Raw genomic sequence first — 23,264 nt, 5'->3', positions numbered from 1 at the left:
CGATCAGAAGGGCGTTTGAAAAACTGAAGAAGTCGAAAAATCACAATTCTGTAAATTTCAAGACGGGGTACGACTTAAAAGTGTGCTTTCTGATGAGGAAGAAAGGCAGCTCCGGGATTATTTGCAACAGCTTGTGACATGCATCACTGCCTGACAAGGAGTATGTGCTGTAAGCTAACATATGAATTCGCATTTGCCAAAACGGTGCCTGAGAGCTGAACCAAAGAAAGGGTCGCTGGAAGAAAATGGGTTCATTCCTTTATGGTCAGGCGTAACCTTGCTTGTTGAATAGCCAAGGCAACGAGCTTGGGACGCAATACCAGCTTCAACAGGAAAAATGTGGGAGAGGTTTTTGACAATCTTCAAAATTCAATGGGAAAAATCACTTCCAGCCACATGGAATCTACAACCTCGACGAGTCGGGAGTAAAAATGGTTCACAAGCCACCGAAGGTTGTGGCACCAAGAGGGCAGAAACAAGTAGGCCAGGTCACATCTAGTTAAAGAGGAATTCCGGTTACGGTGGTAGACTGTGCGAATGCAATAGATCAAGCTATACCACCCTTTCTTGTCATTCCTCGAGTGAGGTGGATAGATAGTTTCTTGAACGGTTCACCTCCTGGTAGTAATGGCCGTGCCAAGAAATCAGGATGGATGACGTCGGAAACATTTCCAGACGTTCTCCAACATTTCGCAAAGCGTGCAAACTGCGGATCTGAAGAGAGAACCCTGCTTATCCTTGACATCCACGAATCTTATATTTCACTGGAGGTCGTCGCTTTTCGCAAAGAGAAGAAAATCGACGTCCTCACGTTGCCAACCTATTTTAGCTACAAGATGCAGCCTCTTGACATCTCCGTGTTTGTTCCTTCGAAGCGATATTACAACGATGCGTGTAACAAGCTTATGCTCCAAAACCCTAACAGACAAACTTCAATTCACGACATCAGTGTACTTGTTTGTGCTGCATTTCCAAAATCCTTCCCAATTGAGAATATCCAGAGCGGGTTTAAGAAATTAGATCTGTCCCTTCAACCGGGATATGTTTGGTGACCATAAGCTTTTATCTTCCTATGTGTCGAACAGGCTGGATTCCCAAGAAAGCGCAGAGGTCCCCTCTCCTACTAGTTGAAATGAATTTGAAGGAGGTCCCTCCAACCTGTCGACTGACCAACCATTAATAACCGACATGACCTCGAAGGCTGTCACACCAGAAGCCGTCAGACTGTTCCCGAAAGCTGGACCAAGGTCAGAGAAACCTAAAGAACACAAAAAGCTCTGTTGTAAAATTCTCACTGACACATCAGAAAAAGAGCGCCTTGAAGCAGAACATAAAAAAAAAAAGAAGCCAAGAAGTCAGAGAAGAAAACCCGAGCTGGACGGAAGGGACCAGCAAAAAGAAACATCACGGCTGACTTGGATGAGGAGGAAGATTTTATAATAACAATCTTTATTCTTTCATTTTATCACAATGCAATAACATGGGTATCGTCAAACAGAAAAAAAGAGAAAAACACAAAAAGACGCAACATAAAGAACACACGTTATGAGCTATCACTTCGATTTGAGGATATTGTCGTTGTAGTGCTTTACGTAGTATGGAGCGAAGGAGTTTAAAAATCTTGTCGTTGAGTGTTTAGGCGGGCATTCTAACAGTTCTTTTCCATCTTTAAAAGTTGCCAGCCTCGTCTTGTGTGCGTGGGTCACTGAAGTAAACTGAGGCAGGATATCTCGCTGCGTTGGGGACTTCAGGATGTCAGATCCAAAACTTCATTAGCGTTTCGTGCCTCCTTTCATCCAGGGTTGGGAGCCTGAGTTCGCTCAAGCTTTCTTCGTAGTTTTTGTAATTTGATCCAAGAATTATTTTGCAGGCTCTTGTCTGAATTGTCTCAAGCTGACTTCTGTGTTTCTCTGTGAGCGATGGGTGCCAGACAGGACAGCCGTACATGACTATGGGCATTACATAAGTTTTGTACCACGAAAGAAGGAGTTGTTCTGTCATTCAAAACCTTCTGAGATTTGCGAAGGATTTTAGAAGACCAGATGCTTTTGCTGTGATCTGGTTGATGTGATCTCCGAACGTAAGATCGTTACTTAGTGTGATGCCGTATATTTTGACTGATTTCTTTGTTTGGAGAGGTGCAGATTCGTCAATGCTCTTCTTCTTCAGGAAGTGGACACGCAACACACAGCTTTTCTCGAGACTTAGCTGGAGCTTCACTTGATCATCTTGATCCCGAAGCTCTGCAAACAGGGGCTCGAGTTGGTCGTGTGCTTGTGACAGGAATCGTAGTAGACTTATTGAACAATCATCTGTGAAATTGTATCTTTGTTTATGTTGTCTCATCAGTCGGTTTATTACAATGACGAATAAGATGGGACCTAGCTTGCTTCCTTGGGCCGCTCCACATGTGATGTCTTGGAAGTTAGATGCTTCCCCGTTTTCAAGTTGTACGCACTGTTGACGACCAGAAAGGAAACTTGCGATGATGCACAGCAGAAACTGCGAGACCTCCAGGGCACGGGTTTCATTGATAACAGTCTCGTGGTCAAGGAGATCGAAAGCTTTCACGAAATCATAAATTATTATATCAGCAAGGGCCTCCGAAATTTCTAGGTGCTCTAATAGATCATGAAGTAATCTGACCAGATAATGTCTTGTGCTGTGCCCTCGACGAAAACCGAACTGCATAGGGTCAATTTTATGTTCTACTTCTGCAAGTAGCCACTGTAGAATAAAGTCTTCAAAGACTTTCGAGATGATGGGCGTCTTCGAAATCGGCCTAAGGTCTGACGGTGAGGTCGGTGATGTTTTCTTCGGAATAGGTGTGATAAATGCCTTTTTAAACTTATCTGGAAAAACGCCTTCCAGTAGACACTGGCTATACATCATAGCAAATGGCGTGGCCAGGAAGGAGGAGCATGCGTGTATCAGCCTTATAGGTTTTTCGCCGGGGTAAGAGGCTTTCCTAATATCTAGGTGTTCGAGTTTTTCTTGGACCTGGGAAACTGTGGTGACAGGTATGGTTTCGATCGGACCGTTCTGTGGTAAAGTCTTGAGGGGAGGCTGTTGGCGGCAAATATTTGAGAAGTGGGCATTAATTATTTCTGTGGTTAAAATCTTTCCTTGCTCGTCCCTCAGAATGGATTTTGACTTCTGCTGTCCCATTAATTTCCGTACAGTTGTGTGGAACTTCCTGGGATCACTGGCTGATAACTTAGCGAATATTTCGTGTCCATACAGATGCCTAGCTTGCTTTAGTAGTCTCACTACTATATTTCTCTTCTGTTTATATTCATCAGAGTGGGGTTTTGTGTTGTAAAGCATGTCTTGCTCTCTCATTGAAGCTTTTATGTTCGGAGTAACCCATGGTTTGCTCAGTGCCTTAATTGCAACTCGCTCCTCAGGGAAGAATCGTTCGTACTCTCGAGTCGTTTTGTCATAGAAGAGTTCGGTCATGCTGTTTACATTTTTGTCTTTGAAAAGGCGGAACCAGCATACAGAGTTGAGCCATTCTCTGTGAGCCTTCCTCTGTGCCATTCATTATGCCTTCCTCTGTGAGCGGACGGTAAGTGAATTGGGTTGGTTTACTAGGTTCCACTGCTGACTTTGGTCGCAATAGAACAATTGCGTGGTCACTGGTTGAGAGTGGTGCTTCCGCCGAGGGATCTAAGTAGAAATCACCAAGTGTAGTGAAGATCAAATCGAGGGTGTTTTCTCCCCGTGTTTTTACTTTAACTATTTGACGAAGGGCTGTAGAGCTTTCGATCCAGTTCGGCTTCCGGTCGTTGAAGTACCCACAAAGAAAGATTCCAGCATATGGGTATTTAGTTCTGATGAGGTCGCATCTTTGTTGGAGATATTCCACTAGTTGTCGCCGGTACGGTCCTCTTCGAGGGAAATATACCGTGGCATATATCAGTGACGACACTTGACGTGGTAGGCCTTTTGGTCGTGCCCACAGCCATGAAACTTCGATGTCATGGGTCTTTGGCACTGCGACATTCAGGATCCTGTGAGGTATGTTTTCTTTGCAGTAGAAACCGACACCGCAACCGTGCGTCATAGGCTCACCTGATGCGCTGCAGCGTGGGGAAATGTAACAGGAGTACCCGTCGATAATGGCCAAAGCAGAAGACGAAATCCATGTTTCTGTCATGCACATGACGTCAATGTCGCGTTTCCTTAAGAAAATTTCTATATCTTCTGTCTTGTTGTTGAGAGAGCGAACATTCGACAGGGCTATTGTTGGAAAGCGGTAAGTTTGGGTTGGCTTCGTATTAAAAACTGTTTTCTTTTTCCCTCTTTCCAGGTTGCAGGAAGAAGAATCAGGAGTCTCTATTTTGTATTGATTTTCTGTGGCCAGGGGAGTCCCTTTGCGGGTAGAAGGTTATGTGACAGAGTCGATTTGGTTTGGAATTTACCTGCTTTCCTCCCTTTTTGCAGGTCGTCGTGGCGATTGTCAGATGGCTTCCGCAGGTTGCAGAACGCTGTGCTGGAGCTTTGTTGGTTTTGCTCCCCATTTGACAGATTAGATGCTGGAGGTATGTTTCTGTAGAATTGGCACCAAGAAGGCGACAGCTCAGATAACGGTGGGTTACGGATTCCTGGCCCTGTCCTAGTTATTGTTTGTAGAGTTGATGGTGGGGGTGTCAGGCGGTGGTAGTCAAGTAACATATTATTCACCGTTTTGTCTATGGTTCTTTGTTGCTATTGTTGTGTTTGGTCTGTTTTCAATTCTTTCAATTCTTTTGAGATTCCTTCTTTCTGCTTGAGTTTGTAGCTGGAGTCGTGTAAGATCAGGCCCTATGTAGATCTCACAGCGGGTCTGGGGATCTGTAGAATTTCGCAAATTTCTAGCGTTTTTCAGAATGCTATTTCGTTTTGCCAAAGTTGAAGCGTCATCTCGGAGCTTTACAAGGAGCTTTCTTGGTTTTTCATTTTCTCTTGTTCTTCCTAGTCGCCTAGTCTCAGTAAAGTCCTCGATTTCTAAGGTGGCTCCTAAGCTGTTCTTTCGGCAAAGTTCAATGATTATTTGTGACTCTATTCCATTAAGATTATCAGACTCAGGAATCCCCGCTATGACCAAGTTACGTCGCTTTTCTTCCCGCAATTGCTTCTCCTTTTCAGCTAATAGAAGCGTTTCGATCGTGTTGGTCGCGTAGGCTGCAGTTGGTATACTTGCACCAAGACCGGCTGCTCCATTTTGTGCCACATGGGAATACAGTGCTTGATCGCCAGAATCTAGAGTTGATCATCCCTGTTCATTTGGATTGACGGTTTTCGTGCGATCTGCCATTATCCTAACTTGTAGCTCCAGATGAGCTACATTCCGCTTGGAGCAGGATGAACATTCGTATCGAAACAAGATTGATTTTGGGTCATGAAGTTTCATCGAGAGGACAATATCAGGGTTTATTCCACGGCAGGAGGCATGCTCCCACTCACTACAGAAGAAACAGCGAAATGATGTGCTGGCTTCAGTCTGGGCTTGGCAATAACTGCAAGGTTCGCTACGAGATTGTATGTTAGGGGTTTCGTGAACAAAAGGACTTCCACCGATGATCGAGGGTTCATTGTTGTCTAAAGACTGCGTTGAAGTAGTTGATGCAGTAATGGAGCCTTGATTGTGCTGCCTCTGGCTGTTCGGAGTTCCGACTGTCGCAGATTGTTAGTTACTGTTAGATTGTTAGTTTTGGTGTGTTAGTTACTTCTTTGCGATAACATTGCCACTTCCCCAATAATTCTTCAGTAGCTTCTTTGCTGTAGGTGACAGATGCACAGGAGAAATGTAACCACTTCGTGCAGGTACGGCATTGAATTCCGCCTTGACCTCTATAACGTTTTTCTTACATCTGGGACATGGATCACCAGCCATTTCTCAGAAAGCTCGTTTATACTGTTGTTTCACTATTCCACAATCAGTTCGCCAGCAAGCACAAGTCACTACCTACAGAAGAGGTTAATAATAATCCAAAGAAAGTCTATTTTAAATCCACACACCAAGCACTGAATGAATACCCAAGTTACTGAAATAACTCAGGAACAAGGGAAGCGTAAGGACCCCCTCACCTATTCCCCACAATTTACGGGTAACTGAATACCGGCGGGTACAATACGACATTCCGGGGGGTTCCTTCCCCTCTTCTGCTTGTTCTGAGAAAAAATCAGCACTTAATGAATGGAACTTAATGAATGGCACTTACTGAAAGGTTTCTCCAAATGTAGAAGATAAACGACTCAGTCAAGTTAATCTGCGGACTTTTGGAAGACAGATACTTGGCAACTATAGACCGGTGCTATATGAAGAGCCACAAAGATGGTGCTATATGAAATAGGCGATGTAGATGGCGAGTTAGTCAATAAGAGAAAAAAGATGGCGCTAATAAAAACATCCAGAGAAAAAGACCTATACTAGGAATTGGAGAAGGTCTCTCAAATTCTTCTTAGCTAAAAATCTATCTTTAGAATGTAGAAATCAATATGAAAATAACCTCAAAGTAATGCAGAAGCTTTATCCCATTAACAGCAAGGAATCAAACATAGCCACAATCACTCTGGATATAGCATAGATTGAAGATGAGATTGAAGTGCTTTTTTGGAAGAGGATATTTCCCTCTTATAAATTTCAACAGACGACTGAAAAGGAAAGGTTCAGTCTTGAGGACGCTCTGATTAAACTGCCAAAGCCTATCCCGTCTGGAAGAACGGCAAGGCAGGTGTCACTCCACACATTTGGAGTTGATTTTTCTGGTTTAAGTGTATTATAAAGATCTAATGCGGACATTTTACTTGACTGATACATTATTACTTGATTGATAGAGTTACTTGATATGTTTTTACAAAATATGTAGTCGAAGATGATTACGAAAATGATGGTCCGTCTTGCCCCCTCTGGTGGCCCGTCTTGCCAGCCCCTCCCGACCTTTTGACCTTTCTTTCAAAATCTGCGTTTTTTCAGAAGCCCTTTGGAGAAGTAATTTTAAAAAATAGCAAGGTAGCGGGCATGAATAAGCAATCCGACAGAACAAATTTCGTTCCGGTGTCCCAGAAACAGAAAAGGTAGCAATGAAAGAATCGTTACTGGGTCCGTATTACCTGTATCTCCCCTATGAGACGGGTAAATTAGGATAATATAATCAATCAATGGCGATGTCTATACTGCTGGGAAAAAAGTACTTTTGACCTATGATAGTTGTTTGTAAGTAAAAAATAATTTTTTTTTCTTTTGATTTCTGAAATCTGACTCTAATTGTTTGAAACAGCCACCAATTCTGATTCTGACAATTCTAACTCTGATAATTGATTTTAAACTCCAAGTATGTGAATAAATGGGGGGGAGGTTAGAAACTTAACAAGTCCAGTTATATAGTCCCTCCTTTTCAGCCACATAGTGAAGTACCCCTGAGGTGTTTATTTTTACTGGCTAAAAGATAAATTCCGCTCTTTTCAGTCTATATTATTTTCCACTCTCCGGCTTGACGTTAAAATTTAATCTTTGTAAGGTAGAATACATAGTTATGGACTAAGTTATTTAGAGCTTAAAGGTATTTGAATATTTTTGGGGGCTAATTGAATTAAATAGCTCTCTTATTTTAGCTCCATTAATGTACAAACGGTATCAGGTATTCCCTTATTAGGATACACTATTTACGTCTCGATTCTTTTCCGTTGCCAAACACCAGGCATTTGCCTAGGGTGTATTAAGTGTAAAAAAAAACACCCTAGGCAAAACACATTTTGCCTAGGGTGTATTAAGTGTAAGGTGACCATCACTCGTAAGACACTATTGCCTTTCTTCACTTCAAATTCTGATGCAATCTTAACACACCTTAAAAATTAAAAAAAAAACTCTCCTTACAGCGCAGCATAGTACTATCCTTTGCTCTGCTGAAAGGAATTTCAAACAGTTCGTGGTAAAGAACTGTAGTAAGGAGCGACCCGGCTCAATAGTAACCAAAACTCTAAAAAACGGAATTTTGGTAACAATAGCTACATCAAAAGAACTGCATTTTAATGCTGATTTTAAATGTATGAGTTTAATCAAGTTTAGTCTTATCCATCAAAAGTTACGAGCCTGAGAAAATTTGCCTTATTTTAGAAAATAGGGGGAAACGCCCCATAAAAGTCATAGAATCTGAACGAAAATCACATCATCAGATTCAGAGTATCAGAGAACCATAGTTTAGAAGTTTCAAGCTCCTATCTACAAAAATGTGGAATTTGTATTTTTTGCCAGAAGGCAGATCACGGATGCATGTTTATTTGTTTGTTTGTTTTTTTTTTGTTTTCTTTTTCCCCAGGGGTGATCGTATCGACCCAGTGGTCCTAGAATGTTGCGAGACGGCTCATTCTAACGGAAATGAAAATTTCTAGTGCCCTTTTAAGTGATAAAAACAGTTGGAGGGTACCTAGGCCCCCTCCCACGCTAATTATTTTCCCAGAGTCACCGGAACAAAATCTGAGATGGCCATTTCATTCAACATAGTCGAAAAGCCTTATAACTATGTCTTTGAGGACCACTTACTCCCCCACAGTCCCCGTTGGAGGGGTTACAAGTTACAAATTTTGACCAGTGCTTACATTTAGTAATAATTATTGGGAAGTGTACAGACGTTTTCAGGGAGATTTTTTGGTTGGGGGGGGGAGGGGCTATTGAGAAGAGAGGGATATGTTGGGGGACATTTCCATGGAGTAATTCGTCATGGGGGAAGAAAATCTCCATAAAGGGAGCGCAGGATTTTCTAGCATTATTTAAAAAAAAATGAAAAAATAAACATGAAAAAGTTTTTTCATCTGAAAGTAAGGAGTAGCATTAAAACTTAATACGAACAGAAATTATTTCGCATATGAGGGGTTCACCTCCTCCTAATACCTCGCTCTTTACGCTAAAGTATTTTTAGTAATTTCAACTATTTATTCTACGGCCTTTGTGATTCAGGGGTCATTCTTAAGGAATTGGGACAAAACTTAAGCTTTATTGTAAAGAGCGAGGTACTGCTGAGAGGGTAAACCCCCTCATATACGTAATAAAAAAATACAAATACAAAACTTTGTTACGTAAGCTAATTCGTAAGTTAAGTACATTTTTTACTAATAAAAACGTTTGTAAAAAATTGAAAGTTCTAGTTGCCTTTTTAAGTAGCCAAAAAATTTGGGGGGGGGGGGCAACTAGGTCTCCTCCCCAGCTCTTTTTTTACCAAAATCATTCGATCAAAACTTTGAGAAAGCCATTTAGCCAAAAAAATAAATATGCAAATTTTGTTTTATTATTCATCTGCGGAGAGCCAAAATCAAAACATGCATTAATTCAAAAACGTTCAGAAATTAAATAAAAATCAAGTTTTTTTTAACTGAAAGTAAGGAGCGACATTAAAAATTAAAACGAACAGAAATAACTTCGTATATGAAAGGGGCTGCTACCTCCTCAACACCCCGCTCTATACGCTAAAGTTTATTACTGTTTTAAAAAGTAGAGTTGAGAGAAAGTGTCAGAAATGTCAAACTTTAGCGTAAAGAGCGGGGCGTTGAGGAGGGAGCAGCCCCTTTCATATACGAAGTAATTTATGTTCGTTTTAAGTTTTAATGTCGCTCCTTACTTTCAGTTAAAAGAACTTGTTTTTTTTTTATTTAATTATCTTTCCGAGTTCACTGAGTTAAACGTTGGGAAAGCCTTTGTACTTTTTTGAGAGGCTTTTAAAATCATCAGAATTAGAGTAGTAGATTTTTTTTTTTTTTGCAAAAGGGACAGAGGCAAATGAGTTTTCAAATTTTGATAAAAAAGGATCAATGGCACTAACGATTCAGTTGACTTAAAAATAGGACGAATACTCAGGGTCCCTGTGCTTTATAGCGATTAACTAAAAATTCAGAAACTTTCTCAAGGTATCTTACTTCATGGTACTGGGAAACAGTGAAACTTTCTCAGAGCATCAGAACTTATGATACTGCTCTGTTCATGTGTCCAATCCCTTTATCTCCAATGACAAAATAATACTCGTGTTAAAATAGATGATATGGTAGTGACTGCATCACTGCTAGTCCTCCCTCCCGTCCAATCCAGCCCTCACAATTAACTTTCTTCGTTTTTATTTATTAGGATCACTTTATTTTCCATAATTTTGTGGTAATAATACAACGGGATGGTAAGTATTTGTTATTTTTTTTTTATTTGAAGGAACAACAAAGTCCGTCTCTGTCTCTATCTCCGTCCGTAATCTGTCTGGGCTAGTTACAATTAAAGATAGTGATGACAAAACTGTTAAAGAGAAATTGGAAAAAGTTGTGAGAATGTGTTAATCTGTGGCAAAATTGTTGAGAATGATACAGAAAAGAATGATTTTTTTTACATTTACTTTGCTGAGAAGAGTTCAACTCTAATTAGACCTCTTTTACTGAAGAACAACAGATAATAATGAAACACAGAGAGTAAGAGTATTACTTTAATATGGGAAGGGACTCCATCGACCAAACTTTCATTCTTAGATTAATCATTGGAAAATATCTGAATCATCGAACCCCTTTTGACCTCTGTTTTGTAATTTGTGAACAGGCATTTATTTGAACAGATAGAAGAGTTTTAGTGATGGTTGTATTTTGTATGGTATGCCAAATAAATGTATTAAGGTGACTAGTAATATGTACAAGGACAATGTTGTTGTTCTTAAGGTAGAATTTAAGGTCAGTAGCTGGGTTGGTGTTGAATCAGGAGTTAAACAGGGTTGTGGCTATCCCCATTCATATGGATTATTTTTATGGACTTAGCCCTAAGAAACACATTAAAGGTTATGAGAGAGCACGGAATAAACAGGAGGGTAAGACGATCGTGGAGGTAATTTGGATGGCCTATATAAAACTGTTAGTAACATTAATAAATTTTTAGAGGTTTTGAGAATTCAGAAGGAATAAAATTAATGTTTAGGAGCCTAAGTCGTTTAAACTAAGAATAAATGATGGTGAAGAGATGATATTGGGCACCGATAAAGTGCAAAGCCTCACTTACCTGGGCAGTATTATTAGTATTAATTAAAAAATTTACGAAAAAAATTTAAGACAAAGTAAAGGCCGTATCAACCGTGAGATCAGCAGAAATAAAAACATATAATAGTTGAAACTCAAAACGACCCAAAATTACTATTAAAGAATAAATGAAACCCACAACGAATGGAAGTTAAATAAAGAAAAATACCAGACAAAATTACAACAGGTACTAATATAAATGAATAGAAAAATCATAAACGAGTCGAACTCAATTGTATATGCAAATCATACTTAAAACCACCGCAAGTTTTTACTATTAAAGAATAAATGAAACCAACAACAAACGGAATTAAATAAAAAATCTTAGCAAACAACATAAAACTGGTACTAATAAAAATGAATAGATAAATCTTAAAACGAGTAAGACCTAAATTGAACATGCAAATCCAGGTTAAAACGAACAAAAATTTACTGCAAACAAGAGTTTGGCTACTACTATCTTCCATAACTGTAAAAGTCTAAAGCCTTCTGCGTCATCGGCGCTTTGCTGACAACTATATGTGTCTGGAACAGTCTTTAAAAGAACTAATAATACTAACCTGGTTATTTTATATATAACTTAGTAAACTTCATCTGCTTCATCCATCTTCGTATTTCTTGCGCAATAATTCTGAGTGGACAGTTATCAAGGAGTGCCTGACCAGTTCTTTGCTTTTCAGAGTTGGGAAGCTATATCTCCTGATTCTGGAGCCTTTACTTCTGATATAACACCTTTGACGCTGGCGGCACATCGAAACAATTACGAAATAATCAAAATTCTCCTGGATAGAGGGGCAACTCTCCCTACACCTCATGATGCAAGGTCGGTACAAAAGGAAAAGGAAACATTACTGTACTATATTATACTGTTGAGAACTGTTCTGTAATGCCTTTAGTTCTTTCTTTTTATTTGTTTATTTTTATTCGATTTGTCGCTCTGTCAAATTTGGAAAAGGTAAAATCTTTTTGTTTAGATTTTAAGCATGTACAACGAATAAGACCGGTATTTGTCACAACTCTCTTTAAAGTATTTGTTTCCGTGCTTCCTAGTATTAAATATTTAACTTTAGCCTAATAGAAAGAGGGTCATTAAATTTGTGGGTTTATGAAACAATTCTTCTTTTGATTGTGTTGTTCTTCTTTTCTTTTTTTCTAACTCTTAATAGACAGACTTTTCAAGTGATGTATTTAAGAAATATTAAAAATAACATCAGTTCACATCTTGAGGTGGCGTCGTACAGTGCAAAATTGGGTTAAAAAGTTTTGTTTTTCCAATTTTATTTTCAATTTTTTTACCAAAAATTTCTTTTTTCACTTAGAAAATAGGAAAACCAGAAAGATTGGTATCTAATTTTCAAAATTTCGACTATTTCCACATTGGATGAAAAAAATATAACGTATTTTAGAAGAATAATTTGCCCAAGTACCTCCCCCCCAAAAAAAAAAGAAATCCCAAATTTTCAAGAAATAATTGCCATTTCTTATTCAAGTTACCAAATAATTTTTTATTACTTATTCTATTTTGACTTTTTTCCTATCATTTTTCTTATGATCAAGTAATCTTTTTCTTATCCTAGAACGCCTTTATTACTTAAAGCAAAGGAATTGCCGTCATAAAAGTAGCTCCAGTGGGATTAGTCGTAGAAGGAATACAATTGTAGAAGAAGTGTAATTGTGGTAAGAGTGGATTTGGTAAAAAGAGTTTTAATTAGATTCCAAATGGTAATAGAACTGGACGTATGATGATGTCTGTACAAAAAGATTTTTCTCCGGCCTTGAAAAAAGTAAATCTTAATTTTGATAGCGACAAACTCCAAGCAAAAGCTAAAGAATTCCAAGTGTTCTACATTTGAGAAAAGAAGACTATTAATGACTTTAAAGTCACACATAGGGGGTATATGTGAAGGTGCTAATCCTTCAAGACACTGGTACTATTGATTATTTACATCCGGTTGTCATTACATGATACTATAGGGAGTGTTTTTTCTTCGAGAGTTTTTCAAGGTTGTTAGGTAATAGTTATTGATTTTCATCAAGACGTTGGTATTATTAGATTATGTACACCTGTTTCTTACGTAATAGAAAATTGTTTACCTACGCAAATTTATTGAGGATGACGTAATCTCGTATGACTTGTTCTGCTAGAGCTCAAGGGCCGCTAGTCAAGCGGGGATCCCCTGGATGTAACTGATGATGATGCATTGCGCACACGTGGGTGTTATGTTTTACTTTAAGAGATTTTTTCCTTCGAGGTATTTTTTTTTCTTCAAGGCGTTTTTTTCTTCTACATATCTTTTTCTTCAAGATTTTTTCTTTAAGATTTTTTTTTGTTTCAAGGTTGTTTTTCTTCCTGACATTTTCTTCCAGACATTCTTTCTTCAATGCATTTTTTCCCTCGAAATGTTTCGTTAAGGCATTGCTCAAGCCACTTACGGAAGATTTACTTTGATTCAGGGAACCTTCATAATCTGTCAAAAAAAATTTTGTTCGCTGTAGGAGTCTAACGTAAGACCAAAGATCTCCCCTATTGAATGGTAGTACCTTAGAAAACTGAGCCAATAAGCAATTGATGTTATTACGTTCCGGGATGTAGATTCTATGAAATTGGCTTCTCAATCTTAATGAAATATTTCCCCTTTCTCCGTAATCTATGAATCGCACATTTCTTATTCTCAAAACTAATTCACATTGAAGAGAGAAATCGATTACTGAAAATAGGTTTAGGGGATATTATTGTTTTACCTATGACACACCTATAGATGCTACACCATAACTATGTAATTGCTTGGTCAAAAAACCTCACTTATGCTTTTCTCCATTACCATTGAAAAAGATCCTATGCAATAAGCTTCTTGATCTGAATGGAAAATGGAAGGCTTTAATTAAATGCGAAGTACAAAATAAAAATTATGGAACATTTCTGCAGTCCCTGGGTTCTGTGGGTTGACAAATAATCTTTTTCAAGGTAAAAATACCTGTGTTATTGGATAGTGGAAGGTTTTAGTTATTTGCAAACTGCAAAAACAAACGACATTACTTGGTTTATTTATGTTTTCTATCAATATTAACTGTGTAATGAAAGGATAAATGGTTTTAGTTATATACAAACAGCAAAAAGCAAAGATTTTGGAACAATTGTAGAGTTTTTATGGCACTTGGTATTAACCAAGTGACATATAGCAATCGCAAATTCTGTCGGTCTGTCTGTCGGTCCCAGTTTTGCTACTTTAGGCACTTCCAGGTAAGCTAGGACGATGAAATTGGGCAGGCGTATCAGGGACCAAACCAGATTAAATTAGAAATAGTAATTTTCCTGATTTGACCATCTGTGGGGAGTGGGGGCCCGTTAATTCGGAGAAACAGAAAAAATGAAGTGGTTTTAACTTACGAACAGTTGATCAGATCTTAATGAAGTTTGATGTTTGGAAGGATATCGTGTCTCAGAGCTGTTGTTTCAAATCCCGACCGTATCTGGTGACATTGGGGGGAGTTGGGAGGGGGAAACCTACAATCTTGGAAAACACTTAGAGTGGAGGGATCGGGATGAAACTGGGTGGGAAAAATAAGGACAAGTCCTAGATACATGATTGACATAACCGGAACGGATCCGCTCTCTTTTGGGTAAATGGTTTTAGTTATATGCAAACAGCAAAAAGTAAAAATTTTGGAAAAATTGTAGAGTTTTTATGGCACTTGGTATAAAACAAGTGACATATAGCAATCATAAATTCTGTCGGTCTGTCTGTCGGTCCCGGTTTTTCTACTTTAGGCACTTCCAGATAAGCTAGGACGATGAAATTGGGCAGGCGAACAGGGACCAAACCAGATTAAATTAGAAATAGTTTTTTTCCTGATTTGACCATCTGGGGGGGGGGGGGGTATGGGGGGCCCGTTAATTCGGAAAAACAGAAAAAATGAGATATTTTTAACTTACGAACGGGTGATCGGATCTCAGTGAAATTTGATATTTAGAAGGATATCGTGTCTCAAAGCTCTTATTTTAAATCCCGACCGGATCTGGTGACATTGGGGGGAGTTTGGGGTGGGGAAACTTAAAATCAAGGTAAACGCTTAGATTGGAGGGATCGAGATGAAACATGGTGGGAAAAATAAGCAGAAGTCTTAGATACGTGATTTAAATAATTGGAACAAATCCGCTCTATTGGGGAGGGGTGTTAATTCTGAAAAATAAGAAAAAATGACGTATTTTTAACTTACGAAGGAGTGATCAGATCTTCATGAAACTCCATATTTAGAAGGACATCGTAACTCAGATCTCTTATTTTAAATTTAAACCGGATCCAGCGTCATTGGGGGGGGGGGACTGTAAATCTTAGAAAATACTTAAAGTGGAGAGATCAGGATGAAACTGGATGGGAAGAATAAAAACCTGTCTAAGATACGTGACTAACATAACCGGACCGGATCTGCTCTCTTTGGTGGAGTTGGGGGGGGGTAATCTGGAAAAATGAGGTATTTGTAACTCACGAAAGGGTGACCAGATCTTAACGAAATTTGATATTTAGAAGGATCTTGTGCTTTAAAGCTCTAATTTTAAATTCCGACGTTGGAGGGGGAAACCGGAATTCTTGGAAAACGTGAAAATTGGGGTATTTTTATCTTACGAATAGGTAATCGGATCTTAATGAAATTTTATATTTAGAAGGAATTCATGTCTCAGAGCTCTTATTTCAAATTCCGACCAGAGATTTTGACATTGGAGGGGGGTGGAGGGGGAAATCTCGGAAAACACTTGGAGTGGAGGATTCGGGATGAAGCCTGGTGGATAGAATAAGCAAATGTCCTTGATACGTGATTGATGTAACTGTACCGGATTCGCTCTCTTTGGGGGAGTTGGGGGGAGGGGTTCAGTGATTTGGCGAGTTTGGTGCTTCTAGACGTGCTAGGACGGTGAAAATTGGTAGGCTTGTCAGGAAGCTGCACAAATTGACTTGATAAAGTCGTTTTCCCGCAGTATTGCGGGAAATTAACCTGCAGTATTTTACCATAATTTGGCAGTCAACCTTCAAATCACACCTGAAGTGACTTGACTCAATCCACAAGTGTACATTGAAAATTGTACGAAAAATAGACGACTATTTGTTCCTTGGTTCCCTTTACCGTCTGTCTTGCTCAGTTCTTGTTTTTAAATTTTTATCCGGTTTACTTCCATCTCCCTTCCACAATCTTTTCTTGTTGATATCTGAACAACATAATCGAAACTCGCGCTCTGACTTTGACCGTCAAGTGAGACGGACTCAAACAGTACGTTCAGACTTTTCCCCGGATGTAGCATGTGCTAAAGTGTGGAACATGCTTCCAAAAGAGCTGAGATGTAGGAGCTCCCTGGGTCTTTCAAAAATAATTTAAATAAATATTTAGTTAAAGGTCAATAAGTGAATGATAAAAAAGAAAGATTAATTAAATTAGATAAAGTTTAGATTTTTTTAGTATATTTATGTGAGATGGTTGTACGTCCGGGGTGGGAGGGAGGAACCCATGGTTAAGATTATTTAATGAGGAGGCGTGTGGTTGTTTCGAAGAGACAAATATATATATATATATATATATATATATATATATATATATAATTTGGCTATTTTTACTTTTTGTGTATATTCTCAGGTGATGCTATACATGTGGATGCCATAAGTTCTTATGCCTGGCGAGCTTCATTCTTAGGCTCAGGAATGTAAAGTGGCGCATCCTGTAGTGGCAAGTCAGCATTCCTCTTAGAAGCGCTGATGTGGGGTGATCACTTGATGAATAATTTATTAGATTTAAGGTACTTTTGCTTGTTGTTGTACAACGGCGTGCTTTTAGTAATGTTAACTTTATTCAATCTTTAATATAATTATTTGGCTAATGGATTGGTGATACTTCCTTATAATCTGTGATTGAATAGATGAGTAAGGTTACGGAGAAAGCTTACGGAGATAGCTTACGGAGAAAGGGGAATATGTCATTAAAATCAAGAAGTCAATTGCGTGTTGGTTCAGTTGCCTCAGGCACCATTCCAGAAAATTTCTGGTCTTACGTTTGATTGCTACAGCGGACAAAGATCTTTGATGACGGATTATAAATGTTCCTTGGGTTAAAACAAATTTTGTCTTAGTGGCTTTATGAATACCTTGCCGAAACATCTCGAGCGGACAAACACCTTGAAGAAGAAAATTTCTTCCATCTTAGGGGCTGTGAATTTTATCACCTTGTTCAAGTGCTCATACATCTTAATTACTAAATTAGGAAAACAGTTTTTTTTTACCAAATAATTACCTTTAATATATTATACAATAAACCAACAAATTCCTATTGCTTTTGCAGTTCGCATGTGACTAAAACCTTTCATTAACGAATAATACAGGTATTTTTCACCTTGGAAAGGATTTTATATCAACCCGCTGAATCCAGAAGCTACCCAAGTGTTCAAAGATCTCTGCTTTTGCAGTGGTAGTGGTAGTGGTTTTGCAGTGGTTCCATGGTAGTTTGGAAAAGCATAAGTGAGGTTATCAATCCAAGAAATTATAAACTATGGTGCAACATCCACATGTTTGTCAAATATAAAACAATATCATCCCCTAAACCTGTTTCCTGATGTCAATTTATCCTTTCCATGCGAATTTTTTCCGAGGGTAAAAAACACGCGGTTCATAGCTTACGGAGAAAGGGGAATATGTCATTAAAATCAAGAAGTCAATTGCTTGTTGGTTCAGTTGCCTCAGGCACCATTCCAGAAAATTTCTGGTCTTACGTTTGATTGCTACAGCGGACAAAGATCTTTGATGACGGATTATAAATGTTCCTTGGGTTAAAACAAATTTTGTCTTAGTGGCTTTATGAATACCTTGCCGAAACATCTCGAGCGGACAAACACCTTGAAGAAGAAAATATCTGGAAGAAAAAAAACTTGAAACCAAAAAAGTTTGGAGAAAAATCTCGAAGAAAAAAACACTTCAAAGAAAAAAATATCTTGAAAAAACCCTCTCCTGAAGCATTGCATAACACCCACGTGTGTGCAATACGTCATCCTTAGTTACATCCGGGTGATCTCTGTCGGACTAGCGACCCTTGAGCTCTAACAAAACTAGTCATGCGAGATTACGTAATCTTCAATAAATTTTTATAGGTAAGCAAACTCCTATTACGTAACAAACAGATGTACATAATCATTATTACCAACACCTTGAAGACATTACACCTTGAAGACATCATTAATACTCAATAACTTGTATGTGATAACCTTGGAAAAAAATGTCGAACAAAAAAGACCGCAATAGTATTACGTAATAACAACCAGGCGTATGGATTAGCAACTTTGGGTATACTCCCTTTGTGTTTCTTGAAAGTCATAAATAGCGAACTACTAGAAACAACATTCTTAGAGGGGGGAAAACATCTATTTATCTTGAGAATCAAATATGATGTAGAAAAATAGACTGATCCAACAGAGCTATTGAGTTATGTTTAAGTGGGTGAGTTATAAATATAACTTTAAGAAATGGCATATTCTGCATTTTAAATTACAGGAGGTAAAATATTCCCTCAAATAAACAATAGCAAATTGTCTATGACAGTACCTATCTTTACATACTAGTGAAGAATGAACTACATTGTCGTCGTTACCCGGGGCACTTTTTAAAGTGCGACATCATTCATCACCTTATACTCGAATATGCAGTTTTTTGTCAAAAAATTGATTTTACTTTACATTTTATGTTTTTTTAATTACAAGAGCGACTAGATGTAGCAATTTCCTTTAAAATGCGCCAGTGTCCTATAATGTTCCAGGGACCTACTAGCTCCGGAGAAAATAAGAGAACGATAAAAAAAGGATTTTTTTTTATTCTTCAGGTCTAGGGACTATGAGATTCCCCTAAAAGGTCTTCTGCCAAGGCGATTCCTATTGTGTATTTTGTGTTTATCTGGCGCTGTTGTTAGAGGGATTTGGACATTTTTGTTCCTATGGGCCTTTGTCCGTCTTTTACTAGGTTGCAGCTGCCGCTGCAACAGCAATTTGAGCCTTTCTGACCAACTTCACTCTATTCAGTTTCATTTTCTAGTGCCAAACTCAATTTAAAACATATTCAAAAAAATTGTTCATTCCCAACTGCAATTGCAAAAATCATAAAATGAAGGAATTTCTCCCACAAAGAGGGTGGAACAAAAAAGTACAGACCAGCTATAAATATTTTTAGTGTTATCTTATTGTTTGTTTTGTGGATTTAATCAAGTTGGCCTCGTAAAAATTCCCGAGCAATTTCTTTTAAGAGTTAACTGATGCCTATAGTATCTGCATGTTGGTGCTACACAAAATTCTCTAGTTTCAAATACATTTCAAAAGGTGCATTAAAATCAAGACCAGCTCTTGTTTCGTCTACTGCTTGTTTTAAGGATTTGGTGAAGCTGGCCTCAGAAAACTTCAGATGGGAAAATGTTTTACTAGGAGCAATCCGGCCTGAAATGTGTTGATATTTCCGTAAAGAAAGCAAAACTATGCCAGTGCAATTTTGCGTTATGTGAGTAAATAAATTCATATGCAATTTAGAGCTGCATAAGGACGTAAACCATCAATGGATGGTAGAACGTAAACCCCAATGGTTATGAACGTAAACCATCGCAATGTGAAAAATATCCATCGTACCTGTAAATTACTATTGAAAATTTATCTTTTCTTTATAAGAGTAAGTTTTACTCTTTTTTTAATCAAGCTTTTGTAGAATTAAAAAGAATCAAAATCATCATTTTTTTAGTGTAATTGTCATAAAATCTACGAAGAGTTAACTGATGCCATGTTGGTGCTTCACAAAATAATACATTTCTCTAATTTCAAATACATTTCAAAAGGTGCATTAAAATCAAGACCAGCTCTTGTTTTGTCTACTGCTTGTTTTACGGATTTGGTGAAGCTGGCCTCAGAAAACTTCAGATGGGAAAATTTTTTACTAGGAGTAATCCGGCCTGAAATGTGTTGATATTTCTGCGAAGAAAGCAAAACTATACCAGTGCAATTTTGCGTTATGCGAGTAAATAAAGTCATATGCAGTTTAGAGCTGCATATGAACGTAAACCATCAACGGATGATAGAATGTAAACCACAATGGTTATGAACGTAAACCATCGCAATGTGAAAAATATCCATCGTACCTGTAAATTACTATTGAAAATTTATCTTTTGTTTATAAGAGTAAAGTTTTACTCTTTTTTTAATCAAGCTTTTGTAGAATTAAAAAGAATCAAAATCATCGTTTTTCCAGTGTAATTGTCATAAAATCTACGAAGATGCTATACCTAAGGCTAATATAAACTCGAAATTAAAAATTAATTTAAAAATAATATTTAAAAGATAATAATTTGAATTAAAAGATAAATTGATAAATAAAAAAATGGTCTTAATCATTGACAAGTTGGGCCTATTTATTATGAATAAATTGAATTACAAAAGAAAAACGTCTATGATAATCCATAAATTCTAAAAGCAGAAACAAGGAGAGTTGCTGAACCATTAATTTTTGTCTCGCTAGAAAATTAATATCAGACCACGTTAAAGGAGAAATTTCTAATAAAATAATATCCTTTTTATTGTCCCACATTCCATTTGTTCTATTGTTCGATTATTTCCATTATTGTTATAGATGTGGATGCGCGGCATGTGTCACTTCCCGACACGAGGATTCACTGCGCCATAGCAGATCAAGAATTAACTCCTACAGAGCTCTGGCGTCACCTTCCTTAATATCCTTATCAAGCAAGGACCCAATATTGACGGCTTTTGAATTGAGCTGGGAATTGAGAAGGTTAAGCTTTTTGGAGCATGAGTTCAAGTGTGAGTACCAGGTAAATATGTATTCCAACTTGTAAGGCTTGAAAAATACTTGATTTGATAGCCAAATTAAAATAGAAAACACATTAGTCGATACTGAACAAGTTAAATTAAAAAAAAATGTGTTTTTAAATGAAAGTAAAGAGCGCTATTAAAACTCAAAACAAACCGAAATTCCCCTATCTCTTTAGGCTAAAATTTCTCAGTGCTTTAAAAATATTTCTTATTTTAGTTCAACATCTCTTGTGTTTGGGCAGCTGTTCTTAAAGAACTACAAACAAGTCAAACTTTATTGTAAAAAGCAGGGCTGAGGAAGGGGTACCACTCCTTATATACAGAATAATTTCTCGTTCATTTTAATGTAGTTGTTTATTTTCATTTGAAAAGTTTTATTTTTTTCTTAAATTTTTGTTTGTTTTGAACCACATACCCAGGATTACCCTAAATTGAAGGACTGCAACCCCTCCCTCAAACTCTACTCTTTAAATCGAAGTTTACCTTTTGCACAGGAATGCTTCAAGAAAAAGAGCTAATCATCTAGTGTATTTGCTTTTCGAAGTAAAATACAACTATCCATAGTAAGCCATAGTCTCTGCTATAAGAGGGGAATTTTCAGAGACAGAGTCAAACAGTTCGTGGTAACGAACTTGTAAGGAGCGACCCGGCTCAATAGTAACCGAAACTCTAAAATATGGAATTTTGATACCAATAGTTACCTCAAAGGAATTGAATTTCAATGCTCATTTTAAATATATAAGTTTCATCAAGTTTAGTTATACCAATCAAAAGTTACGAGCCTGAGAAAATCTTGCCTTATTTTAGAAAACAGAGGGAAACACCCCCCAAAAGTCATATAATCTTAACGAAAATTAGACCATCGCATTCAGCGTATCAGAGAACTCCGCTGTAGAAGTTTCAAGCTCCAATTTACAAAAATGTGGATATTCGTATTTTTGGCCAGAAGACCGTTCACGGGTGCGTGTTTATTTGTTTGTTTTTTGTCCTTTTCCCAGGGGTGATCGTGTCGACCCAGTGGTCTTAGAATGATGCAAGAGGGATCATTCTGATGGAAATGAAAACTTACCAAAAAAAATTGGAGGGCGCCTAGGCCCACTCCCACGCTCGTTTTTTCCCCAAATTCACCGGATCAAAATTCTTAGATAGCCATTTTATTCACCATAAATGAAAAACCTAATAACCATGTCTTTGGGGACGACTCACTCCCCCACAGTCCCCGTGAGAGGGGTTGTAAGTTACAAGCTTTGACCAGTGTTTACATATAGTAATGGTTATTGGGAAGTGTATAGACGTTTTCGGGGAGATTTTTTGGTTTGGGGAGGGATAGTTGAGGGGGGAGGTTACATGGGAGGATCTTTTTATGGAAGAATTTGTCATGGGTGAAGAAAATTTCAATAAAGGGGGCGCAGGATTTTATATCATTATTTAAAAACGATGAAAAAATAAATATGAAAAGTTTTTTCAACTAAACGTAAGGAGCAGAATTAAAACTTAGAAAAAACAGAAATTATTACGTATATGAAGGGTCCACCTCCTCGTAATACCTCGCTCTTTATGCTAAAGTCTTTTAGGAATTTCAACTATTTATTCTATGGTCTTTGTGATTCACGAGTCATTCTTAAGGAATTGGAAACAAAATTTAAGCTTTAGTGTAAAGAGTGCGGTATTGACGTGGGGTTGAACCCCCGCATATACGTAATAGAAACATACGAATATAGAAGTTCACTACGTAATTTAATTCGTAAGCTACGTATAGTTTTTACTAATGAAACCGTTCGTAAAAAATTAAAAGTTCCAGTTGGCTTTTTAAGTAATCAAAAATTGGAGGGCCACTAGGCCTCCTTCCCCGCTCCTTTTTTCTCAAAATCTTCTTATTAAAACTATGAGAAAGCCATTTAGCCCCCAAAAAATTAATATGCAAATTTCGCTTTTAATTATTTATGTACGGAGAGCCAAAATCAAAACATGCATTAATTCAAAAACGTTCAGAAATAAAAAAATTGAAGTTTTTTATTGTTTTAAAAAGTAGAGTTGTGACAAAGAGTCAAACTTTAGCGTAAAGAGCGGGGCGTTGAGGAGGTAAAGCCCCTTTCATATACGGATTAATTTCTGTTCGTTTTAAGTTTTAATGTCGCTCCTTACTTTCAGTTAAGAAAACTTGTTTTTTTTATTAAATCTCTTTTAGAGACGAAGGTGGGACACCTTTTCTGTCTTGCATTAAAACGAATTATTTCACCTCTTTATGATATTCTATCACCTTAAGGCAGAACTAAGTCAGTTAGTCATTGTGTAAGACAAATTCAGATAGTCTACAATTTCTGTGAGCCCTTTGAGGGTAATTAAAAATAACCCAAAACACAATTTAAAAATTTATGACCAACAATGTTCACAAGGAATGGGAAAACAC

At 37.7% G+C, this 23,264-nt stretch overlaps 1 protein-coding gene across 5 annotated transcripts in view; it reads left to right on the top strand.

The window, feature by feature from the left end:
* Positions 1-23,264, top strand: part of LOC136041233 (transient receptor potential-gamma protein-like) — a 239,030-nt gene that overhangs the window by 75,098 nt on the left and 140,668 nt on the right. For all 5 annotated transcript variants that reach the window (XM_065725825.1, XM_065725827.1, XM_065725822.1 and 2 more), the window contains exons 6-7: positions 11,700-11,842; positions 20,652-20,853. In XM_065725825.1, coding sequence (XP_065581897.1) covers positions 11,700-11,842; positions 20,652-20,853 — 345 coding nt within the window. The remainder of the gene's footprint in view (positions 1-11,699; positions 11,843-20,651; positions 20,854-23,264) is intronic.

This window comes from Artemia franciscana, unplaced genomic scaffold (genome assembly GCF_032884065.1).
Source record: "Artemia franciscana unplaced genomic scaffold, ASM3288406v1 PGA_scaffold_1180, whole genome shotgun sequence".
NCBI classification, from domain to species: domain Eukaryota; kingdom Metazoa; phylum Arthropoda; class Branchiopoda; order Anostraca; family Artemiidae; genus Artemia; species Artemia franciscana.
The sequence above is the reverse complement of the archived record's forward strand: the minus strand, read 5'-3'. Positions and strand labels throughout refer to the sequence as shown.